At 50.8% G+C, this 21,509-nt stretch overlaps 1 protein-coding gene across 3 annotated transcripts; it reads right to left on the bottom strand.

The window, feature by feature from the left end:
• Positions 1 to 4,281: 4,281 nt before the first annotated feature.
• On the bottom strand, positions 4,282 to 16,342 carry PLD2 (phospholipase D2). Of its 3 annotated transcripts, none has more exons than XM_029211146.1 (25): positions 16,272 to 16,342; positions 15,618 to 15,727; positions 15,399 to 15,529; positions 15,151 to 15,293; positions 14,620 to 14,725; positions 14,462 to 14,527; positions 14,280 to 14,338; positions 14,040 to 14,132; positions 13,795 to 13,947; positions 13,032 to 13,181; positions 10,067 to 10,150; positions 9,846 to 9,924; positions 8,956 to 9,066; positions 8,605 to 8,775; positions 8,095 to 8,221; positions 7,802 to 7,920; positions 7,598 to 7,711; positions 7,353 to 7,457; positions 7,050 to 7,138; positions 6,832 to 6,945; positions 6,605 to 6,654; positions 6,205 to 6,339; positions 5,826 to 5,979; positions 5,328 to 5,442; positions 4,282 to 5,076 (listed from the first exon to the last, which is right to left on the bottom strand). In XM_029211146.1, exons 2-25 carry the CDS (start codon positions 15,724 to 15,726, stop codon positions 4,852 to 4,854), a joined length of 2,802 nt encoding a protein of 933 aa, XP_029066979.1. In that variant the 5' UTR covers position 15,727; positions 16,272 to 16,342; the 3' UTR covers positions 4,282 to 4,851. The 3 variants fall into 3 exon arrangements, with proteins under 3 accessions (XP_029066979.1, XP_029066980.1, XP_029066982.1); XM_029211147.1 differs by lacking the exon at positions 16,272 to 16,342 and adding an exon at positions 15,922 to 16,115; XM_029211149.1 differs by having other exon boundaries at positions 4,292 to 5,076; positions 6,280 to 6,339.
• Between the last annotated feature and the right edge of the window lie 5,167 nt (positions 16,343 to 21,509).

The following is a 21,509-nucleotide window of genomic DNA, read 5'->3' as shown; positions in this document are numbered from 1 at the left end:
CCCGCGCAGGCGCAGAATGGCCGAGCACCGGGGAGGGTGGAGGAGGGAACGTGACGCGAGCGCGCCGGGTTCCCCCTCCCCCTCGACGCCGACACCTGCGCGCAGGCGCAGCAGAGAGAGCGAAAGGCGCGCGCGAGGACTGAGCGACCGCGCGAGCCTAGCGTGAAAGAAGTGGGCGGTGGCCGGGACCGCCGGGGAGCGCGCCCACCAGCTGGTGCGCGTGCGCACACGCGTTTCCTTCCCTCCCCGTATTTTTTGCCCTTTCTCTCCTCCGTTTCCTTCTGATCTCTCCTTTGACGCCTTTCCTTCCCTTTCCCTCCTCTTTCGTGTGCCCAGCTGCCAATCAAGCCACCCACCGCTCTATTTGCGGGGGCAGGGGGGCGGGACCCAACACCCTCTATTACTAGGGGGGTTGTTATGGTAACTCCCCACGCGAGGGCTGGGTGGTCTCTAGATAGGATGGGCTGTCCACCCACCTAATTGCCATGGCAACAGTGGAGCCGCTGAGGGAGGGGCCTCTTCGTGAGAACTCGGCTGGAGAAACCACCTGGGGGATGGGGAGTGGAGGAGAGGACTGGCTGCCTCAGGAATGCCCCTGACCCCCTTCCCCGGCTGCAGTGGGGAGGGTTGAGAAGGGGATCTCAGATCTCAGGATAGGGAATCCTACCGCAGACCTTTGTCTCTGCACCTCTTGTTCTGTACATAGGAACTGTTTCAACAATTATTCATTGACTGATCCCTGGAGCTGTGCGAGGGGGAGGGGGTGGCAAAGGGAGGTGGAAGGGAGGAGAAGGGATCTATGTCCAGCCCCTTCAAATCTTGCTTGGGTCACCTCAGGTCTAGTCATGTTGGCGTAGCACCCCCAGCCATTAGCCTCACTGGAGGCTGGGTAATGCTATATAAAGAACAAGGAGTCATGTTCTGCCACTGACATGCTGTGTGACCTTGAACAAGTTGCTTTGCTTCTCTGGGCCTTTCTTTCATTGTGAATTTGAAAGAAAGAGAAGGCCGTTTGATCTTTGAGATCACTTCCAGCAATGATGGTATCTCCAAAAGACCCCACTGTCAGCCTTAATGTAAACATCACTTAGAAGAGTTTGAATGAAAAGTCCTTGGAAAGAGGCAGACATCCTCCTTTCTGGACCCTTCTCCTTTGCACATTCCGATGCACAACCAGTCTTGCTCCTCTCCTGCCCCCCCCCCGCCACGCCCAGTTTACCTTGCTGTTGTCCTTGTCCAAGCTATAATCATCACCTACCTCCAATACTCTTATTAGCCTCCTACTTGGTCTTCTTGACTGACCTCCTTAGGTCAATTCTCTATACTCAGAGTGCATGATTTTTCTAAAACTCAAATCTGATGTCACTCTTCTGTTTAAGATCTTTCACTAGCTCCCCACTGTCTTTGGAGCCTCAAGTGTGGCAACCATGATCCTTCAAGATTCTGCCTGCTTCTCCTGCCCTGTTTTTCAGTACTCTACCGTTCAACCTCACATATTCTAGCCATATGGAAATCCTCTACATGCAGTTCCCAGAACTCAAAAGACCCTCCCCAACCATTTCTTCTCCCCCAGAATATTCTGACCATGCCCATTCTCACTGACTTTTGCTTTGTCCTTCATGTCTAAATCACCTCCTCCATGAAGACTTCCTGAGACTGAGTTTGGCTCTTCTGTTTTAGCTACCTGGCTTCAACCCATAGTAACATTTAACACTTTGAATTGTAAATGTTGAATCTCCTTAAAGGCAAGAATTATGTCAGCCTTGTTCAACACAGGGCCTGGCACCCACTAGAGGTTCAGTAACATGCAAGTGAATGAAGGCCTCTGTGTCTGGGTAGGCACTGTGAAATACAGTAACTCCAGGACAAGAGCATGGGATAGTAGGAAAAAACACAGTGCTTTGTGCAAATCATTAATCTCTCAGGTTCAATTCTATCATCTGTAAAACAGAGATAATAACAGGAAGGTTAGGATAAAATAAAATTAGGTATGTGAAGCACTTGGTATATTCAAGGTCCTCAGTAAATTTACCAATGCCTGACTCAGGCAGTGTTTAATAAAGACATACTGAATCAAAGAATAAGCAAATTAAGATCACAGAGGTAGGACAGATGGCCACCCAAACCTCAAGAGGCAGTCTAACCTGGGGGGTGGGGAGGATAGAGAAACAAGATTGGCCCTGTGCTGATAATTATTGAAGCTGCAGTATTGATGTGTGGGTACCTGAGGTTTCATCAGTCTATTCTCTACTTTTATGTATATATGAAATTGTCCATAATAACTTTAAAAGAGACAATGTGGTAGAGGAAGCCCTGGATCAGGCATCAAGGAAAGTTAAACTATTAAAAATAAGACAAATTTTAGGGCTTCCCTGGTGGCGCAGTGGTTGGGAATCCGCCTGCCAGTTCAGGGGACACGGGTTCCTGCGCTCTGGGGCCCGTGCTCCGCAACGGGAGAGGCCGCCGCGATGGGAAACCTGCGCACCTCAGCTGGAGGAGGCCCGCGCACAGCGGGGAAGACCCAACGCAGCCAAAAATAAATAAATAGATAAAAATAAGACAAATTTTGGATCCCTGGGGGTTGGACATTTTGCACAGACCCAATCACCCTCAGGGCCTCCCGCCCACCTTGGGAGGCTGGATTCATTCTCTTCACCCTGGGTCTAGAGGCAACTCTTCTGATTGCAGGCCCACTGCTTTTTTTCCCTACACTGTGCGGGCCTCCATTCAAGAAACTCCAGGACCAATGAGTGGGGAGCAGATAGACCAGCAGACAGTAGGAAGCAGAAGCCCACCTCCCCCAGCCCAGCCCTGGGGCAGCTGCTGCCTCCACTCCACTTGCAGTTAATGAGGTAATGGTCCCTTAGGGAAAGAGGCCCGGAGTGCTGACAATGAGGCTAATTAGCAGAATGCCAATTAGTACCTGGGGACTGGCTCTACATGGGAGGGGGAATTTCTTGTGTGGAAGTGGCTTCTTCAGAGGAACGGAGGGCTGGACTCAAAGGAGAGGATGGGAGCAAGGCCACAGTATCCCCTCTCTCCACGCCATCATCCACAAGCACACTCCTCCTCCAGGAAGTCCTCCTAAACTGCTCACTCTATTCCCCTCTGTTTCTTCCTGCTCCTGTGGTCAATTCTGAGATTGGGGAGTGAGGCTGGGGGAACAAAGGGCAAGATCCAGGACTGCGCTAAACTTTTTTCTAATTGCAAAATATTTCAGATATGCAAAAAGATATGGAAAAAATATATAAAGTTCATATCCCACCACCCAGCTTAAGAAATAAAAGTCACCAGTTCACTCAAAGAGCTCTCTCTGTATACCCCTGTTATCTTATCCTTTTCTCTCCACCTGCCGTGGGAGGTAACCCTCCTCAGTCCAGTGTGAACTACATTCTCTTGTAGACTACACCATCTATTTTCTCTCTTCCCTCTGGAGCAGTGCCAACCAATTGAACTCTGTGCAATGACGGAAATGGTCTGTACCTGCACCGTCCAATATGCTAGACACGAGTAGCTCCTGAGCACTTGAAACATGGCTGCTGCGAGTGAGGAACTAAATCTTTACCTATTTCTAATTGTAATTAATTTAAATGTAAATAGCCAAATGTGGCTGGTGGCTACTGTACTGAACACTGAAGCTCCAGGACATAACGTGCCTGTCCCACGAGGGTGGGGACTTTGTTGTACTCACTGCTGTGAGTTTAGAATGGTGTCTGGCAAAGAGCAGGTACTCAATAAACATCTAAGTCAATGACTGAATCTTTACAGCAAGCCAGTTATTAAGTATTATTCCCATTTCCCAGTTGGGATCACCGAGGCCCAGAGAAGTGATGTGACTTGAGAAGGTCACCAAGGTAGTAAGTGACAAGTCCAGGATTTGGGCCCAGTTCTTCCTGACCTCAAGCTTTATACCCTTATCTACTCCCAGGGGCTTCGCTAAGCCTCTCCCCTTGCAGTCACTTGAGGAACAAGAGGCAGCCCCTCTGGGCCCTTCTTTGGGCGCCTCCCTCACCTGAAGCTGCACCATCAGCTCCACTGTCCTCCAGGAGTCCTGGTTTGACCCCGCCCTTCTTTTACCCAGGCATCCCTGTGTGAACACACCTGGTCTTCCCAGCACCTACTGATGGAGCTCCCGAAGCCACAGACGAGCGGAGCGGAGCTGAAGTCACAGAAAGAAGAAACCAGTGGTGTGGAGAGAGGATGAAGGGGCCTGTGCTGCTGTGTGTAGGCCTGGTGGGGCAGCTGAGACAAGCACTCAGTTCAGCCAAGGAAGCCGCAAGGACCTTTTCTAGGCTTTTATTTATGAAACGCTTATTGAACTGATACAGAGTTAGTGCCTGTCATCAGCTGGTGGGGGGGGTTAGTGTGCATCCCCCCACCCCCCGTCCCCTCCCCACCATGGGCACTGAAGCCGGGAGTGGCTCCATCCTTCCCTCCACCTTGGCAGTAATGAACCGGGAAAGGCCCTGGGGCAGGGAGGGTGTTCAAGGGCAGGAAGACGAAGGGAGAGATGGGAAGGCCTAGGGCAGAATCTGGTCCTCCTGGAGTAGGAGGCTGGCCCCAGGCATCCTGGCAGGTGTTTTGCTTCTCCTTTGTAGCAGTGGTTTGAACTGGGCAGCGAGGAGGATGAACTTCTCTGGACCCTCTCCTGCCTCCCCAGCCCGGGCTTGAGAGTGCCCTCTTGGGCTACTTCTCAAGAAAGGGTCCTCTGTGACTTCTCTAGTTCCCTCCGGGGATGCCTGCCTCCCCCAGGTCTCAAAGGCACTGCCCTCGGTCCTCAGGGTGAGGGGGCAGGGAGCCAGATGAGGTAGAGCCCAGCGGCTGGTGACCTCTCCCGGGCTGGACCCGCAGCTATGTCCACACTTCTAGGGGTATCACGCCCTCCTTGCTCCCCAGGGGGGGCAGCAAAGACTCATCCTCCAGGAACTTGAGGGGGAAGTGGACCAGGTGGCCCTGGACCTGGGTGAGTTCAGACCGGGCCAAGGGAGGGCTGACCGTGGCCAGCGGCTCCACGGCCACATACTCCCGGAGTGCCCGCAGGGAGCGAATGGCGTTGGACGGCAGGCAGCGGAAGATCTGTGGGCGAGAGGCATGGAAGCCAATAAGGCTTGGGGAGACTGCCCAAGAGTCCAAGCCCAACTAGGCTAGATGCCCTCATGCCCACCATATCCCTCTACACTGACCCTGAGCCACTGAATCCCATGATGTCCCCAGACCCTCATCCTCTTATGAGGATGGCTGTGCGGGGGCTCCTCTCTATCCCACCCTAGACAGGATAATCCATGAACTTCCCCCTGCCAGCACCCCTGCCCACCCCCCTTGCCCACCTGCTCATAGATATTGGCATTGCTCTCAGCTGTGTCTTGCCACGACTGGAAGAAGTCATCACAGACAGGGTCTCGGAGATCCAGGTCCGGCCGGGCATCTGCCCCGAGAATCACGCTGCGGGAGAAAGGGGTCCCAGCAGGGCCAGATTAAGATCCTTTGAAAGCCTGAATACCAGAAAATTATAATGTGCCTACCCAGGTATTTCAAAATAGAAGCAATGTTAAACAGTACAATAAGTGTAAACGAGTCCAACAGAGATTTAATTTGTCTCTACTTTGGTGACTACTTTAATGCCTTAAAAGATATACCAAATTACTTTTGAAATATTTGTTTCTCATTTTTTCGGTATCCCTGCTTTGCCGGTACCTTAAACTGGATGAGTCTGCCTCTTGGGAAATCCAGCACTACCTCTAAGCAATCCTCACACTTGCTCAAAAGGCAGACCCTCCCCCTTTCCACCTCTCCCACTACGCTGTAGCACCCCACCCCGGCTCTACCTGAAGCAGTGTTTCCGCAAACTCAAGGCAAACCTGCCCGCCTCATATTCCACACCATTCATGAGGGATGCCTCCATCTCCGTGTCCTCGATCAGCACGGCCAGCTCACTGTCCCGCTTCCCCAGTAAACTCCGATCATTGATGTTTGCGGAGCCTGGTGGGTGGTGCGGGACACACTGCGTCCTCCTGAGCCCAGGAGACCCCATCACCTCTACCCAAGAACCAGCCTGGGGGCAACACGCCTTCTTTGGCCTCCATCCCCAGTTGGGCCTCAGCTGCAATCTCCATCACCCACCTCCATCCCGTTGCCCCTGGCTGGGCCCTGCTCCACTTCTCCCCACCCTCCTCTCATTGCCGGGGGCCGAGATCCAGCACTGACCAATGATGACTGTCCGGTCATCTGCAATGAGCATCTTACTGTGGATGTAGATGAGCTCTGAGACCGGGTGCCTACCCAGCTCTCCGTGTGTGCGAAGCCCACAGATGGAAATATAGTCCCGCCACGCTGTCCCCACTGTGAGTAAGAGATGGGGGGAAGGGGAGTGAGGTGAGAGGTACTCTCCATGTGCAGACAGAGCCCTGTCCCATCTACCTCCTCACTTCAGAAGCCCTGGTCTATATACTTCTCTCTGCAGTGTAAGGCCACCTGCGGGCTCAGGCAGTAGCCCCAGAAGCATGCAGGAGTGATAGCCTCCTTCCCTCCATCCCTGGGGCTCCAGTCCCTCAATTGCCCCCTCCCCGGGGGTCCAGGGCTTGAAACCCCAGCTCCCAGCACTCACTGGCTGCTTTGAGCCGATGTAGAATTGAATATTCCCCACGACACAGCGTCCTGAGGGAAGAGAATGGGTGAGGGAGGTGGAGACTGGGGAGGAGATGGGGGATGTCAGGAGAGAGGTGGACCTCAAAAGTCCAGCAAGAAGGGATCAGGACGGAGTCAGGATGGAGGCATAGGTAGGATGGGGCCATGGAGAGGCAGAGTCTGGCTGAGGGGGGCCCCGGGGGTCACCTGTAAGTGAAGTGCAGAATGGCCTGGATGGAGTTACCACCACCTGTGGAGATGTCGCCCTCGAACCCGGGGAGCAGGGGCAAAAGCATGTAGACTCGGAAGCACTGCCCCTGTCTGGGGAGGGGTGGAGTCAGAGGTGTGACCTCTCCCCCAAGCCCCACCCATCCAGTTGGGCTTAAACCACGCCCACAATCCTCACACTGGCTGGTCTATCTTACTTGTGGGCCTTCAGGATTCTGTCCACAATCTCATCGCCCACCTTGTTCAGCACCGTCCGTCCATCTGAGCAGCTAATGAAGAATTGATTCTGGGGCAGGGACCAATGAGAGACATCAGCAGTCCGGTCCCAGCCCCTGCCCTCAGCTCCCCGCTGCCATCCCCACCCCCAGGCTCCAGGCCCTGGCTTCTGCATTTCTCCAGGCCCAGTACGTCAGTCCTCAACGATTGATGCCACTGACATCCTAAGTCTCTCCCCTGGGATGTCCCCTCCGTTCTCTGCCCCACCCTCACCCCGGTCAGACCTCAATGTAGAGGAAGTGCTGACTCTCCCTGATGGTGTGCAGGTAGGCATTGAGGATGGAGTTCTCCAAGGTCCCCGCTGACCAGCGGTCCACTGACCGCAAGACCTGGGGGGGACGGCAAATATGATGTGGCTCCTGAGCCCGGGAGAGGAGGGGTCTGGCGGGGGCTCTCAGGTCAGGGAGAGTGGGCCGGGGCATTGGGCTGAAGGGAGGGAGGCGAGGGCAGGCTGAAGTCGGAGCCTCACCTGCACGGTGGCGCACTGCACTCCCGGGAGCATGAAAGGGAGCTGGTTTGCGGTGCTGGTGGACTTGGGCAGCAGGTAGGGGTACCTGGGTATCTTGTACTTGGCCTTGGTGGTCTGAGGAAGAGGGATGGCAGAGTCAGAGGGAGGTGACGAGCTGCCCCAGGCTCCCTCCCGCCCTCCAGCCTCACAGGAGGGATCGAGCACCTTGGTGAAATTCCAGCGCTGGATGAAGTGCCGGGCAAGGTCCCTGGCGGGTAAGCCATGGACCACCACCCCGACATCCCGCCATGGCATCCGGGGTGTGGTCTCCCTGTCAATGAAATCTGGGGGTCCCAGGAGAGTCAGGGGAGAGGTCAGGGATGGTCTCTTGGGGACACTTGGGGCAGAGAGGAGGAGGATGCATTACCCTTGACCCAGTTCATCCCATCCTCAGTCCCAGCCCTGCCTTCTACCCCTGCTCCCTGCTCTCACGGGCTTTGGAGGAAGGGGACCCCTACCCTCAAAAGGCCGATCCAGCTGGACCCAGTCCTTAGTGATAAGATTGCTGTAGTCCTTGCCCAGCCAGAAGAGTTGGTTGTGAGAGAGGTCTGGTGTAGCTGGAGGGTCTGAGCATGAGGTGGGAGGCTGTAGGGGGAACACACCCAAGCCAGGGGCAAGGAGAGGTCATGGGGCTGTACAGAGCCAGGCCAAAGAGAAGAAAGGAGCACTGGGAGACTGGGAGACAGAGAGACACACAGAGTAAGAATGAAGCAGAGAGAGTTTGATTCCCCGATCCTCCCCTTCAGATGCATTTGAAATCCCTAGAGGAATGGGGGGAGGGGTGGGTAACGGACATGGGGAGGGGACTGGGTCATAGTATATTCAAAGCAGGTTCTTGGGGTCCCAGAAAGGCCAAGGAACCCTGAGTGTGGGCTTGGAATGACTGGAGGGGAAGGCTGGAGCCAGGAAGGGGTGTGGATTTAGGTTAGCTGAGTTTGGGGGAGCTCAGGAAGGCCTTGGGGGGTTACCTGGGGGGCAGCTGACTCAGAGGAGTCCCGAAGGTCAGTCAGTCTGTAGTGCAGGTCATCCCAGCGGCCATAGGCGAGGTCCAGCCCCCCCAAGAAGGCCACTACTTGGTCCACCACCAGGAGCTTCTCGTGATGGGCCCACAGAGTCACCTGGTTTGGGTGGCGCATCACCTGGAGCAGGTATGGGGGAGTTCAGGAGAGTGAGCTTAGGTGGGAGAAGAAAGAGGAGGCGTTGGGGGAGAGAATGGAAAGATGGAAGGATGAGATGTTCAAGAAAAGGGAGGGTTAAGGGGATGGGAAAGTGTGGTGAGGAGGGCTGCAGAGAAGGGGTCTCTGAGGCCTGAAAGTCACCTTTATGTTGGGATGCAGTAGCATTAGAACCTTCTTGCTATAGCCACTGTTGATGGCCAAGGCCAACTCCACTTCCTTAAACAGCAGTACGGACACCCGGACACCCTCCTCCTGGTGGTCAGTGAGGGAATCAGATCCTAATGCCTCTCTCAGAATGACCCCTTCCCACCCTCCCAAACCCTTCCCCATGCTCAGGATTCCTGTATATTCCTCCTCCCTGCGTGGAGATCCTCAAAGCTCTGCCACTTACACCCTGATTTGATGCTTACAGCAAACCTAGATTGAATATCATCTATCTGCTCACCCATCCACACATCTACCCACCTACCCAGCATTATCTATCCACCCATTTTCCCCAAAATTTACTCATCCCCTTATCTACCATCTATCATTCATCCATCTACCTACCTACTCTCCTACTGATCCACCTTCCCAACCTCATATCCTTCTATCTATCTCTCTTTCCATCATCTACCCATCCATTCGCCCACCCACTCTCCATCATCCACATATCTTTCCTCCCACCCATCAACATCTATGGATGCTCCCAACATAGCAGACACTATGCCTTGTATTGGAACTAGTGATATTGATCAGCCCAGGGAGAGAGACAGACATGTCCACCCTGCAGTAACACAACAGAGTGTAATGGATACTGGGAGGAAAGTCTATACCAGGTAGAGGAAGGGCAAGAACAGGGAGGTGTCAGTTCTCCTTAGGGAAGGGGAGGCGGTGATGTTTGCCAGACACTGAGCCAGGATGGGCATATTTCCTCCTCCTCAAGTTTCAGATTCCCTGCCTTCCCCCATGCTACAGTCCCTTCTAATCAATCTCCACCCACAGGCCACCCTGCCACCATGCTTCCCCTCCAGCCCAACCACTCTCCTCACCGCCTTCTTCTTGAGCATAATGTCCAGTCTCCAGTCATCCGAATGGGCCGGACGCTTCAGGTAAATCTCAGGACTCAACCTGGGATTCAGGGCAGCGGGTAAGGGCAAGCTAAGCTCCCGACAACAGCCACTCCTCCCCTTCCACTCCTTTTCTGACCCATAAGCCGATGTGTTGCAGGCCCTATCCTACCGCTTCCTGCTCAGGCTTTTCCCCCACTTACCACCAGTCTGTGATGAAAATCTCCTCTTGAGCTCGCAGGATGGCATCAGCTGCAGCAGCAAAGTAACCTGCCCCATTCACAAACCTGGGGGAGGCCGAGCCAAGGAGGTCAGGGGAGCCAGAAGCCAGAAAGCTCCAGGGAGCGAAGCCCGGAGGACACTCACGGGCCAGGGGCGACAGCAGGGTCAAAGACCAAGAGTGCTCACAGAGGTCAGACAGTAGCAGATATACCAAAGTGGGATAAACTTGCCAGTACGAGCTAAATAAAATTACAAACTACAAAAGACACAACAAACCAAAGAAAATGACTAAAGATTGGGAAGATTAATACATCACATATAAAGAGTTCCAACATATCAATAACAAAAAGACATATAGGGGGCTTCCCTGGTGGCACAGCGGTTGAGGGTCGGCCTGCCGATGCAGGGGACACGGGTTCGTGCCCTGGTCTGGGAGGAGCCCACATGCCGCGGAGTGGCTGGGCCCGTGGGCCATGGCCGCTGAGCCTGCGCGTCCGGAGCCTGTGCTCCACAGCAGGAGAGGCCACAGCAGTGAGAGGCCCGTGTACCGCAAAAAAAAAAAAAAAAAAAAAAAAAAAGACATATGGGCCAACTGAACAAAGAAAAGTGCTTTCACCGCAGAGGGCACGGGTTTGGTCCCTGGTTGGGGAACAGGGTCCCACAAGCCGCACGGCACGGCCAGAAAAAAAAAAAAGAGAACTGATAGTTCACAGGGGGAAAATGGCCAATCATAGATGAAAAGATGTTCAACTTCATCACTAAACAAGGAAATTGATATTAAAATGAATAACACTTTTTAAATTCACTAGATTGGCAAAAAATAAAATTGCAGGTTACGTTCAATATTAGCATGTGGGGAAGTGAGTATTCTCATAGTTTGTGAGAATATACATTGGTTTTATAGCTTTTTTAGAGGACAGTTTGGTATTACCTATCAGAACATTAAATCCACATACCCCCGATACCATTAAATGCACTTCGTAATTCTATATCTAGGAAGACATCCTATTAAGTGCTTAACCAAAGATTATGTTCATTGTAGTATCGTTTATAAGACTGAAAGTGGGAAATAATGTAAATGCCTAGTCTCTAACACGTGTTAAGTGAAAAAAATAAAACAGAGAGTGCATGATCTCATTTACATTAAAACAAAAAGTAACATATATGCTAAGCACATGAAAATATGCAGGAAAACATCTGGGAGAATAAATATCAAACTATCACCAGGATTACTTCTGGGGAGAAAAATGGGATTTGGGGGAGGGGGTGTAGAGAAGAACTAAGGGCCAGGGGGTAAAGGCTTGTGCAGTGAACTTTAATTTTTTTACTTAATATGTTTCCATATTGTTAGACTTTTAATAACTAACAGTCCTGTTTGATGGTGAAGAGCAGGGTCTTGACCCAGACTAGCTGGATTTGAATCCTGGTTCCACTGTTTACAAGGTGTGTGACATTGACAAGTTACTTAACTTCTCCTTGCCTCAGTTTTCTCACCTGTAAAGTGGATATAACAACTGTACCTGCTTCACGGGGCTGTTGTAAGTTCATAAACATAAAACACTCAGAATGGTTTCTGGCACACACTAAGTGCTACAAAAGTATTAGCTATGATCAGTTCTTATGTTAAAAAATAAATCTCAGGCTTCCCTGGTGGCGCAGTGGCTGGGAATCCTCCTGCCTATTCAGGGGACACGGGTTCGAGCCCTGGTCCGGGAAGATCCCACATGCCACAGAGCAACTAAGCCCGTGCGCCACAACTACGGAGCCTGTGCTCTAGAGCCCGCGAGCCACAACTACTGAGCCCGTGTGCCACAGCTACTGAAGCCTGTGCGCCTAGAGCCCGTGCTCCGCAACAAGAGAAGCCACCACAATGAGAAGCCTGCACACCGCAACGAAGAGTAGCCCCTGCTTGCCGCGACTAGAGAAAGTGCTAGCGCAGCAACGAAGACCCAACACAGCCAAAAATAAATAAAATAAATAAGTTTTTAAAATAAATAAATAAATAAATAAGTCTCTATCCCACCCCTCTAGGTCGTCACAAAGCATTGAGCTGATCTCCCTGTAGGGAGGGTGGGAGGGAGGCTCAACAGGGAGGGGATATGGGGTTATATGTATACTTATAGCTGATTCACTTTGTTGTACAGCAGAAACTAACACAACATTGTAAAGCAATTATACTCCAATTAAAAAAATCTCAACACCACCTCCAAGAAAAATTCTTTCCATGACTCCTCTCTGCCTATGATAAAGGTTAACCCCCTCAGCTTAGTGGGAGTGGCACTGATCAGACCCTGCGACCCCCAGACTCTTTACTGACCACTGCTCCTCACGCTGCAACAATGGTCAGTCTTTGTGGTTCCCAAACACGCTGGGCTATTTCTAGCTTCTCTGCACGGACTGCCCTTCTCCATTTTCTTTATCTTGCTAAGGTTAACCTCAGGGTTACTGCCTTCTAGAAGCCAGTCCTGACATCCTATGCTGGGGCAGATGTCCCTCCTCTGTGCTTGGTACCCTATACCTACCACCAGCGTGGCAAACTCCCATTGTTTCGGGACTGAATCACCTACTGAGTCTTATCCCTGCCACTGGACCTGGCACATAGTGGGTGCTCAGAAAATGTTTATTAAATGGACGAATAAATCAGAGACATTTGAGATCACTGAGAACAGAGAGGGTCAGTGTGGTGAAAGGAGATTAAAAAGGTCACAGGAGGTCGGAGAGGTCGGGGTCAGAGATTACCCAGTTTGGGTTTCAGAAAGATCAGAGGGGAATCAGAGGGATCAGCATGATTAAACAGGTCAGGGGGTCAGGGAAATTTGAGAAGTCAAAGGGGGAGGTTATTGAGGTCAGAAGGGGTCAGAGGAGATAAAGAGGATCAAGGACTCAGAGAAACCAAGGAGGTCGAAAAGGCCACTGACGATTTCAGAAAGGATGCCAGTGTCTCACCACCGGGCCAGGGTCCCAGGCCGAGGTGGAGCGTAGCTTTCGTGCCGGTGCAGCTGTACAAAGTCTCTGCCCGGGCCATGGGCCAGCTCAGCGATCTCCTGGGCCCACCACCGTGCCTGCCGGTAGCTGCTGCACTTGAGAATCAAGGACCTGGATGGGAACAATGGGTGGACCACAATCCTCACCCTCCACACCTCTGGCCTGGCCCAGAAACCTCCCCTTTAGCTATCACCTCTTTCCTACCTCTTCCCTTAGTCCCTACTTGACTTCACAGGGACAGGGAGTGTATCTGCCTTATTCACAGTTGGGTCCGTGGCACCTAGTATTGTGCCAGCCACTTAAGTTTGTTTTTTTGTCTTTTTGGGGGTTTTTTTGGCCATGCTGCACTACATGTGGGATCTTAGTTCCATGACCAGGGATCAAACCTGCTCCCCTTGCAGTGGAAGCATGGCATCTTAACCACTGGACCACCAGGGAAGTCCCTTAAGTTTGTTGAATGAATAAATGGATGAATGCAGTGCCCTATCTTTTGCACCAAAAGTCCTTCCCCCAGGCTTATACTCAACTCTCTTTCTCTGCGCCCAGCCTCTAAGAGCAGCCCCAAGCATCTGACTAGAACAGTTCTCTGGTTCCAAATCATGGCCGGCTCCAGGGAGGTGGGAACGCCTTCCTTTCTTCCATGGTCTCTTCCACTTAACTCCCCTTAGGGCCCCAGGCTGGCTCTTCACTCACCAGGTGTCTGTCCACACCAGGGAGGCCTTACCTATGGGAGGTGTCGATCCGGACCCCGTAACGTGCCTCTGTGCTCCTTTTCCCCACCTGCACCTTGAAGCCAGGGTCGAAGAGCTGAACAAATGTGATGGTGCCGGTCTCGAGGCACATGTACAGCAGGAAGGAGTCCTTCACCACCAGCCACCTGGAGTGGAAGGGCTCTGACCATTCCTCCATGCCCCTGGCATCTCCTTCCTCACCCCCACCCACTGCCCAGCAGCTCTGCTCAGGCCTCACCGCTTGGACCAGCGATAACAAACTTGGTCTCGGCCACAGCAGGTGAGGCCAGGAACACGGTGGCCACCTGAGCGCTTCCGGATCACCCCCTCCCTGTGGGGAAAACCAGGAAGAGATGTTGGATGAGGCTGGATGAGGGATCCAGACCTCCAGCCCACTGTGCACTGCTCTTTCCCTATTTTCAGCCAGGGAGAGATCCAGATATTGGCAGATGGCGGGTGAGGGGTGTCAGACACTCACAGTCCTTTGGATCCAAGGTCTGGGATAAAGGACAGCTGACTGACTTCCAGAAACTCTGTCTGCAGAGGAAGAAAAAGGCTCAGAGGAGAGACTCTTATTTTCATCCCCTCAGACTCTACCGACCCTGGTCCTCTGCTCCCTGCTCCATCTCAAGAGACCTGGCACCAGCCTCTTGACCTTACCATGGCATGGTAGTTGCGGTAGAAAGACATGGTCAGGAGGCGGTTGAGGTAATTCTCCAGGTATTTCTGAAGTAGGGATGGGAAAGAGGGAGAGACAGATGGGACCAGAACCATTTGCACCCAAACACCTTCCCAGAGGACCTGCTGTCCGGTCCCACCTGTTTGCTGGATGCATGTCTGGCGGAGCCCTCAGGACCTGCTCGGGGTAGAGAGGGCATCTGTCTGTTGTTTGCCTCTTGGGTTGGAGAATAAGCAACGGCAAAGCTGTGGAAGTGATGGGGGAGGGTCAATAGGAGGATGGGAGGATGGGTGCCTAGGTTCCTGAAGCACTGGAGGTGGGGTCTTGGAGGAGGCGAGGGGCTGGCAGAAGGAATGCCCCTTACCCTGAGGATGGAGACAGAAAAGGTGGGAGGCTGCCAAGGGTACTTTGGGCATCCAGCCCTGCTGAGATACTGGCCCAGAACCATGGACAGGGAGAGCTGAGCAGGGAAGGTTTCCTGGTAACCGGGGTCAGAGGAGCAGGCCCAGTGGCCAGAGTTGAGGGAGGAAAGCAGCTGGGGGAGGAAAGGCTGTGGTCTGGGGATGAGACAGAAGGAAAGCAGCAATGGGGGCTGGGGCAGTGACATCCCATGCTGCCCCGCGGTGAGGGGGCACCTGCCCTTCACAGGAGGCAGTCTTGTCCCCCTCACCGAGCCAGAGGGAGCAGACTCATCAAGACTTTGTGTCTCAGGAGGTCCCGATGCAATTCCTGGAAATGACGGAACTTCTTCTTGGTTGTCCAGGTAAAGTCACCGTGAGTCAAGCGGACAGAATACAGAGTGCAGGTGCCCACCTGGGGGAGTGAGGAACTGACTGAATGGATGTTCCCTGGTTGGGTGGCAGCCCCCACTCTGGCCAGCCCTCCCCTTAGCCCCCTCCCTGGTGCCAGCCCAGCCACCTTGGATCCACTGGTGTATCTTTCAGTGCCCACCACCTGGGCTATGACGGGAACCCCAGGGGCAAACACCAAGGGGTGAATTTTCAGAGGCTGGAGGTCGTAGATGGCCAGAAAGGGGTGCATCCGGTCAGCTGACAGGAGAGAAAGTGGAAGAATGTGGACTCCAGGAGGTCTCAGCCCCCTCCTCCTCCTCTCCCTGAGGGCGTCCTCCCTGTGTACCTGAGTCCTCTCCCTCCTTCAGAGTGTCCACCTCATCGGGCTCCATCTGTAACTGTCTGGAGTCCAGGTCACCCCCAGAGGGGAAGAGGCTCTCGGAGGTCGCCGCCATCCTAGGAATATGGGGAGGCCTCAGGAAGGTGACCTGCTTTGCAGAACCCTGCCCCCCCATCGCACCCCACGGTCTTCCATCTCCCACAGGTCCCCCGCTACCCCCCACCTGGCTCCCGCTGACTCCCCGTCTCTCTGATTATGGCTCATCGGTCTGCAACGTCCTGCCAACCCGCCTCTAATCTCCATCCCCTACCTCGATCCTTCCTGCCTCCAGAATGCCTGAGTCCCGTCTCCCGTCCCGTAACCAGGGTGCCGAGGAACACCCGGCCAGGCCCGGATGGCCCCGAAGTGGGGCAGAGCAGAAGCCAGGGGAGGGGCCCCGGGGGTTGCCAGGGGTCCCGAGCCACCGGGGCTCCAGCCAGGCCAAGCCAGCTGGAAGAAGGGGTCCAGGCGGGAATGAGGAAGTTACGCGTTCCTCGCCCGGGAGGGAAACCCCGAACTCTGAGCATGAGTCAGGAGGACCCGCAGCCCAAGCTCATTCCCCTCCCCGCCCGATTTCCTGGGCCCGGCACCTCCGCGGCGCCTCCTCCCCGGCCCCCTCACCCGGGCAGCCAAGCCGGCGGCAGCGCAGCAGAGTCAGAGCGGGAGCCCACAACCCAGAGGGCCAGGGCGGGGCGGGCGCTCAGGGCCTGCCCTTGGGGGCGGGACGGCCCCCGGCCTCACCTCCTCCGGATTCTCGTCGGTCCTGTCCCGCCCCCGCCGCCCTCGGCCTGTCCTTGCAGTCCTGCGTGCCGCCTGGGCGCTGGGGCCGCCCTCGGCTCTGCGGGACGGCGCTACCCTCCGCGTGCATCGGTGCGGCGCCGTCTGCCGGGCTGTCAGTCTGTCCCGCGCCGTCGGTCCGTGCAGGCCCGCTCCTCCCTGTGGGCCCTCGGCCCTGCGCACCCTCCTCCGCTCGGGCGCCGGCCCCCCCGGGGCCTCTCCGGCCAACGATCCCGCCAGGGCCCCTGGCGGGACGCGCCTCCGCGGCAGGGACCTGGCTGTGTCCCCTTCCCGGGCCGGCTGAGAACCGCATTGGCATTTGTAGATGGAAGGAATGACGAAAGGCCCGAGGGCTGGTGGCCGCAAATTCATTAACGTACGCAAGCTTGCATTCTTTCATTCATTCACTTACTGCGTACTTGCTCCGCGCCAGACTCTGAGTATACAGTAGTGAACAAAACTATCACGGGACTTGCTCTTCTGAAACTAACAGTCTAAGGAAAAATTTCAGGTTCTAATAGACAAAATATTTCATTTTTTTTTTAAAGTAGATTTCTTTATCTCTTCTAGATGGAAGAGTGGGTTGATGGATATTTCTTCATGGACATTTGGGTTGTTTGTAGTTTTTGCCTGCTGCGAATAAAGCTCCTATAAACACTCCTGGGTAAGTCTTTGTGTAGCAATATGTTTTCGTTTCTCTTGGGTAAATAGCTAGGAGTGGAGTTGCTCCATCATTTTAACTTTTTAAGAAACTAGCCAAACTTGTTTGATCTCTAATTGCACACATTTATATAGAGGCAGGGTGAAGAAAGTGACAAATAAAGGCTATTTTTAAATGGTCATTAAAAAGCACTTTTTAAACAATAGATCTTCATTGGAGTATAATTGCTTCACAATACTGTTAGTTTCTGTTGCACAACAAAGTGAATCAGCCACATGCGTACACATGTCCCCACATCCCCTCCCTCTTGAGCCTCCCTCCCATCCTCCCTATCCCACCCCTCTAGGTCATGGCAAAGCACTGAGCCGATCTCCCTGTGCTCTGCTGCTTCCCACCAGCCAACTATTTTACATTCGGTAGTGTATATATGTCGATTATACTCTCACTTCGCCCCAGCTTCACCCTCCCACCCCAAGTCCTCAAGTCCATTCTCTATGTCTACCTCTTTATTCCTGCCCTGCAACTAGGTTCATCAGTGCCATTTTTTTTTTTTTAAGATTCCATAGATATGCATTAGCATATGGTATTTGTTTTTCTCTTTCTGACTTACTTCACTCTGTATGACAGACGCTAGGTCCATCCACCTCACTACAAATAACTCAATTTCGTTCCTTTTTTGGCTGAGTAATATTCCATTGTATATATGTGCCACATCTTCTTTATCCATTCATCTGTCAGTGGACATTTAGGTTGGTTCCATGCCCTGGCTATTGTAAATAGTGCTGCAATGAACATTGTGGTACATGTCTCTTTTTGAATTACGGTTTTCTCAGGGTATATGCCCAGTAGTGGGATTGCTGGGTCATATAGTAGTTCTATTTTCAGTTTTTTAAGGAACCTCCATACTGTTTTCCATAGTGGTTGTATCAATTTACATTCCCACCAACAGTGCAGGAAGGTTTCCTTTTCACCACACCCTTTGCAGCATTTATTGTTTCTAGATTTTTTGATAATGACCGTTCTGACCGGTGTGAGGTGATACCTCATTGTAGTTTTGATTTACATTTCTCTAATAATTAGTGATGTTGAGCATCTTTTCATGTGCCTCTTGGCCACCTGTATGTCTTCTTTGGTGTAATGTCTATTTAGGTCTTCCGCCCATTTTTTAACTGGATTATTTGTTTTTTTGATATTGAGTCACATGAGCTGCTTGTATATTTTGGAGATTAATCCTTTGTCTGTTGTTTCATTTGCAAATATTTTCTCCCATTCTGAGGGTCGTCTTTTTGTCTTGTTTATGGTTTCCTTTGCCGTGCAAAAGCTTTGAAGTTGAATTAAGTCCCATTTGTTTATTTTTGTTTTTATTTCCGTTAGTCTAGGAGGTGGGTCAAAAAAGATCTTGCTGTGGTTTATGTCAAAGAGGGTTTTTCCTATGTTTTCCTCTAAGAGTTTTATAGTGTCTGGTCTTACATTTAAGTCTTTAATCTATTTGCAGTTTATTTTTGTGTATGGTGTTAGGTAGTGTTCTAATTTCATTCTTTTACATGTAGCTGTCCAGTTTTCCCAGAACCACTTATTGAAGAGGCTGTCTTTTGTCCATTGTATGTTCTTGCCTCCTTTGTCGTAAATTAGGTGCCCATATGTGTGTGGGTTTATCTCTGGGCACTCTATCCTGTATCATTGGTCTGTATTTCTGTTTTTGTGCCAGTACCATACTGTCTTGATTACTGTAGCTTTGTGGTATAGTTTGAAGTCAGGGAGCCTGATTCCTCCAACTCTGAAAAAGCACTTTTTAAATAAGTGAAATATTTTAAGATAGGGGGTAAAAGGAACTGCCAAACTGTTTTCCAAAATGGTTGTTGTGTTTTACATTTCCAAAATCTATGTATGATAATTCCATTTGTTCTGCAGCATGGCCAACGTTTGATATTGTCTATCTTTTTAGTGTTAGCCATGCTAATAAGTGTAAAATAGTACATCATCATAGTTTTATTTGCATTTCTCTGATGACTAATGATGTTGACCATGTTTCATGTGCTTATTGACCATTTTTATATCTCTTTTTAAGTGTTCAATTCTTTCACTAATTTTTAAAAAAACCATGTTATTTGTCTTATTATTGATTTGTAAGAGTTCTTTATATATTTTGGATACAAATCCTTCATCAGATATATGTATTGCAAATATTTTCACCCAGAATGTGCCTTGTTTTTTTAAAATAATGGTGCCTTTTGGGAATTCCCTGTTGGTCCAGTAGGACTTGGCTCTTTCACTGCTGGGGCCCAGCCACTCAGCATGGCCAAAATAAATAAATAAATAAAATAACGGTGCCTTTTGAAAAGCAGAGGTTTTTTATTTTGATTAATTTGTGGCCTGTAGACTATTACTCAGCAATAAAAATGAATAAAGGGTAAAATGGTACAGCCACCTCGGAAACAGTTTCAAAATGTTAAGCGTAGAGTTACCATGTGGCCCAGCAATTCCACTCCTAAGTATATGCCAAAAAGAACTGAAAATGTATGCCCTCACAAAAACTTGTACATGAATGTCCACAGTAGTATTATTCAAATAGCGAAAAAGTAGACACGAACCAAAATGTCCATCAAGTAATGAATAGATAAACAAAATGTGGTGTATCCCTACCATGGAATATTATTCAGCCATTAAAAGGAATGATGTACTGATACATGCTACAACAGGGATGGACCTTGAAACATTATGCTAAGCGAAAGAAGCCAGACACAAAGGACCACATATTACATGATTCCATTGGTATGAAATGTCCAGAATAAGTAAATTCAAAGAGACCATAGCTGGGACAGTAGCTGGGGAGAAGGACAGGGGAGTGACTTGCTAATGGGTACAGGGTTTCTCTTGAGGGTGATGAGAAGGTTATAACATTAGTTGTGATGGTTGCACACCTCTGTGAATATAGTAAAAAACCACTGAATTGTAGACTTTAAAGGGTGAATTTTATGGTGCATGAATTATTTCTCAATAAAGTTGTTATTACAAAAAATACAAACTGTTAATACATACAACACGGGTGAATTTCAAAACCATTATGCTGAAAGAAGCGTACACAAAAGAGTAGTACTATATGATTCCATTAATATAAGGTTCTGGAACGGAAAAACCAATCTATAGTGATGGAAATCAGATCAGTAGTTGCCTGTGGCAGGGAGTGGGGAAAAAGAGGGAGAGTAAAGGCCATACAGGGAACTTGGTGATGGAGATGTCCTATATCTTGATTCAGGTGGTGATTACATGGGTGTATGCACTTGTCAAAACTCATAGAACTGTACACTAAGATGTGTGCATTAAATTGTATGTAAATTTTTACTTCCATAACGTTAATTTAAAAAACAGATTTTCCAATATAAAATAAAAATTAAATTTAAAAAGAAATAAAATAACAGATTTCAGTCAGGCAGCATAGTCAGCAGTGCTTTCCAACCTTTCCCACATCGTGATACCCTTAGGGAATGATAATATAGCTCTTGGAGGGCATTTAGAGTCCTTGGTTAGCATACTGTGGACCTGAGGCTCCCAGCCCGGGCTCTGGCTGCCTTAAACCTGGCTGAGGGCAATACCTGTCAGGAACATGCTTGGGAAGCTCAGTGTGGCAGTTAACAGAGTGGACTCTGGGGTCAGACTGAAGAGGGTGAGGGAAAGTACTGCTCTTCTGATAACTGCCTGCGTGACCTTGGGCAAGCTACCTAATCTCCCAGTGCCTCTGATTCCTCATCTCTGAGATCAGCATAATAATAACACTTACTTTAAAAGATCATTGACGTTAAAAAGAAAAAGGGACTTCCCTGGTGGTCCAGTGGTTCAGACTCCCAATGCAGGGGGCATGGATTCAGTCCCTGGTCCGGGAACTAATACGCCACATGCTGCACGGCGTGGCCACACACACACACACACACACACACACACACAAATCATTGACACGATCAAGTGAGATAACATGTAAAATCCCTAGAATCTACCTGGCACAGCATAATTAATCAATTACAACTATTTTCATAAAAGGGGTCGAGAGCTACTGGACCATTTGAGAACATAACATTTCCCTAACTAGTAAAGTTTCTTGTTCTAAAAAAATAAACTATTCTTTAAATTTTTTACATCTTGGGCATTCTAAATACAAATGAATCTCATTCTAAAATATAAATGAGGGACTTCCCTGGTGGTCCAGTGGCTAAGACTCTGTGCTCCCAATGCAGAGGGCCCGGGTTCAATCCCTGGTCAGAGAACTAGATCCCACAGGCCGCAACTAAAAGATCCCGCACGCGGAAACGAAGATCCCACATGGCGCAACTAAGACCCGGCACAGCCAAATAAATAAATAAATAAATAAATATTAACAAAAAATAAAATAAAATACAAATGAATCCGCAGCAGGGTCCAGCCTGGCA

Source organism: Monodon monoceros, unplaced genomic scaffold, assembly GCF_005190385.1.
Source record: "Monodon monoceros isolate NGI ecotype Baffin Bay Population unplaced genomic scaffold, NGI_Narwhal_1 Super_Scaffold_9, whole genome shotgun sequence".
NCBI lineage: Eukaryota > Metazoa > Chordata > Mammalia > Artiodactyla > Monodontidae > Monodon > Monodon monoceros.
The sequence above is the reverse complement of the archived record's forward strand: the minus strand, read 5'-3'. Positions and strand labels throughout refer to the sequence as shown.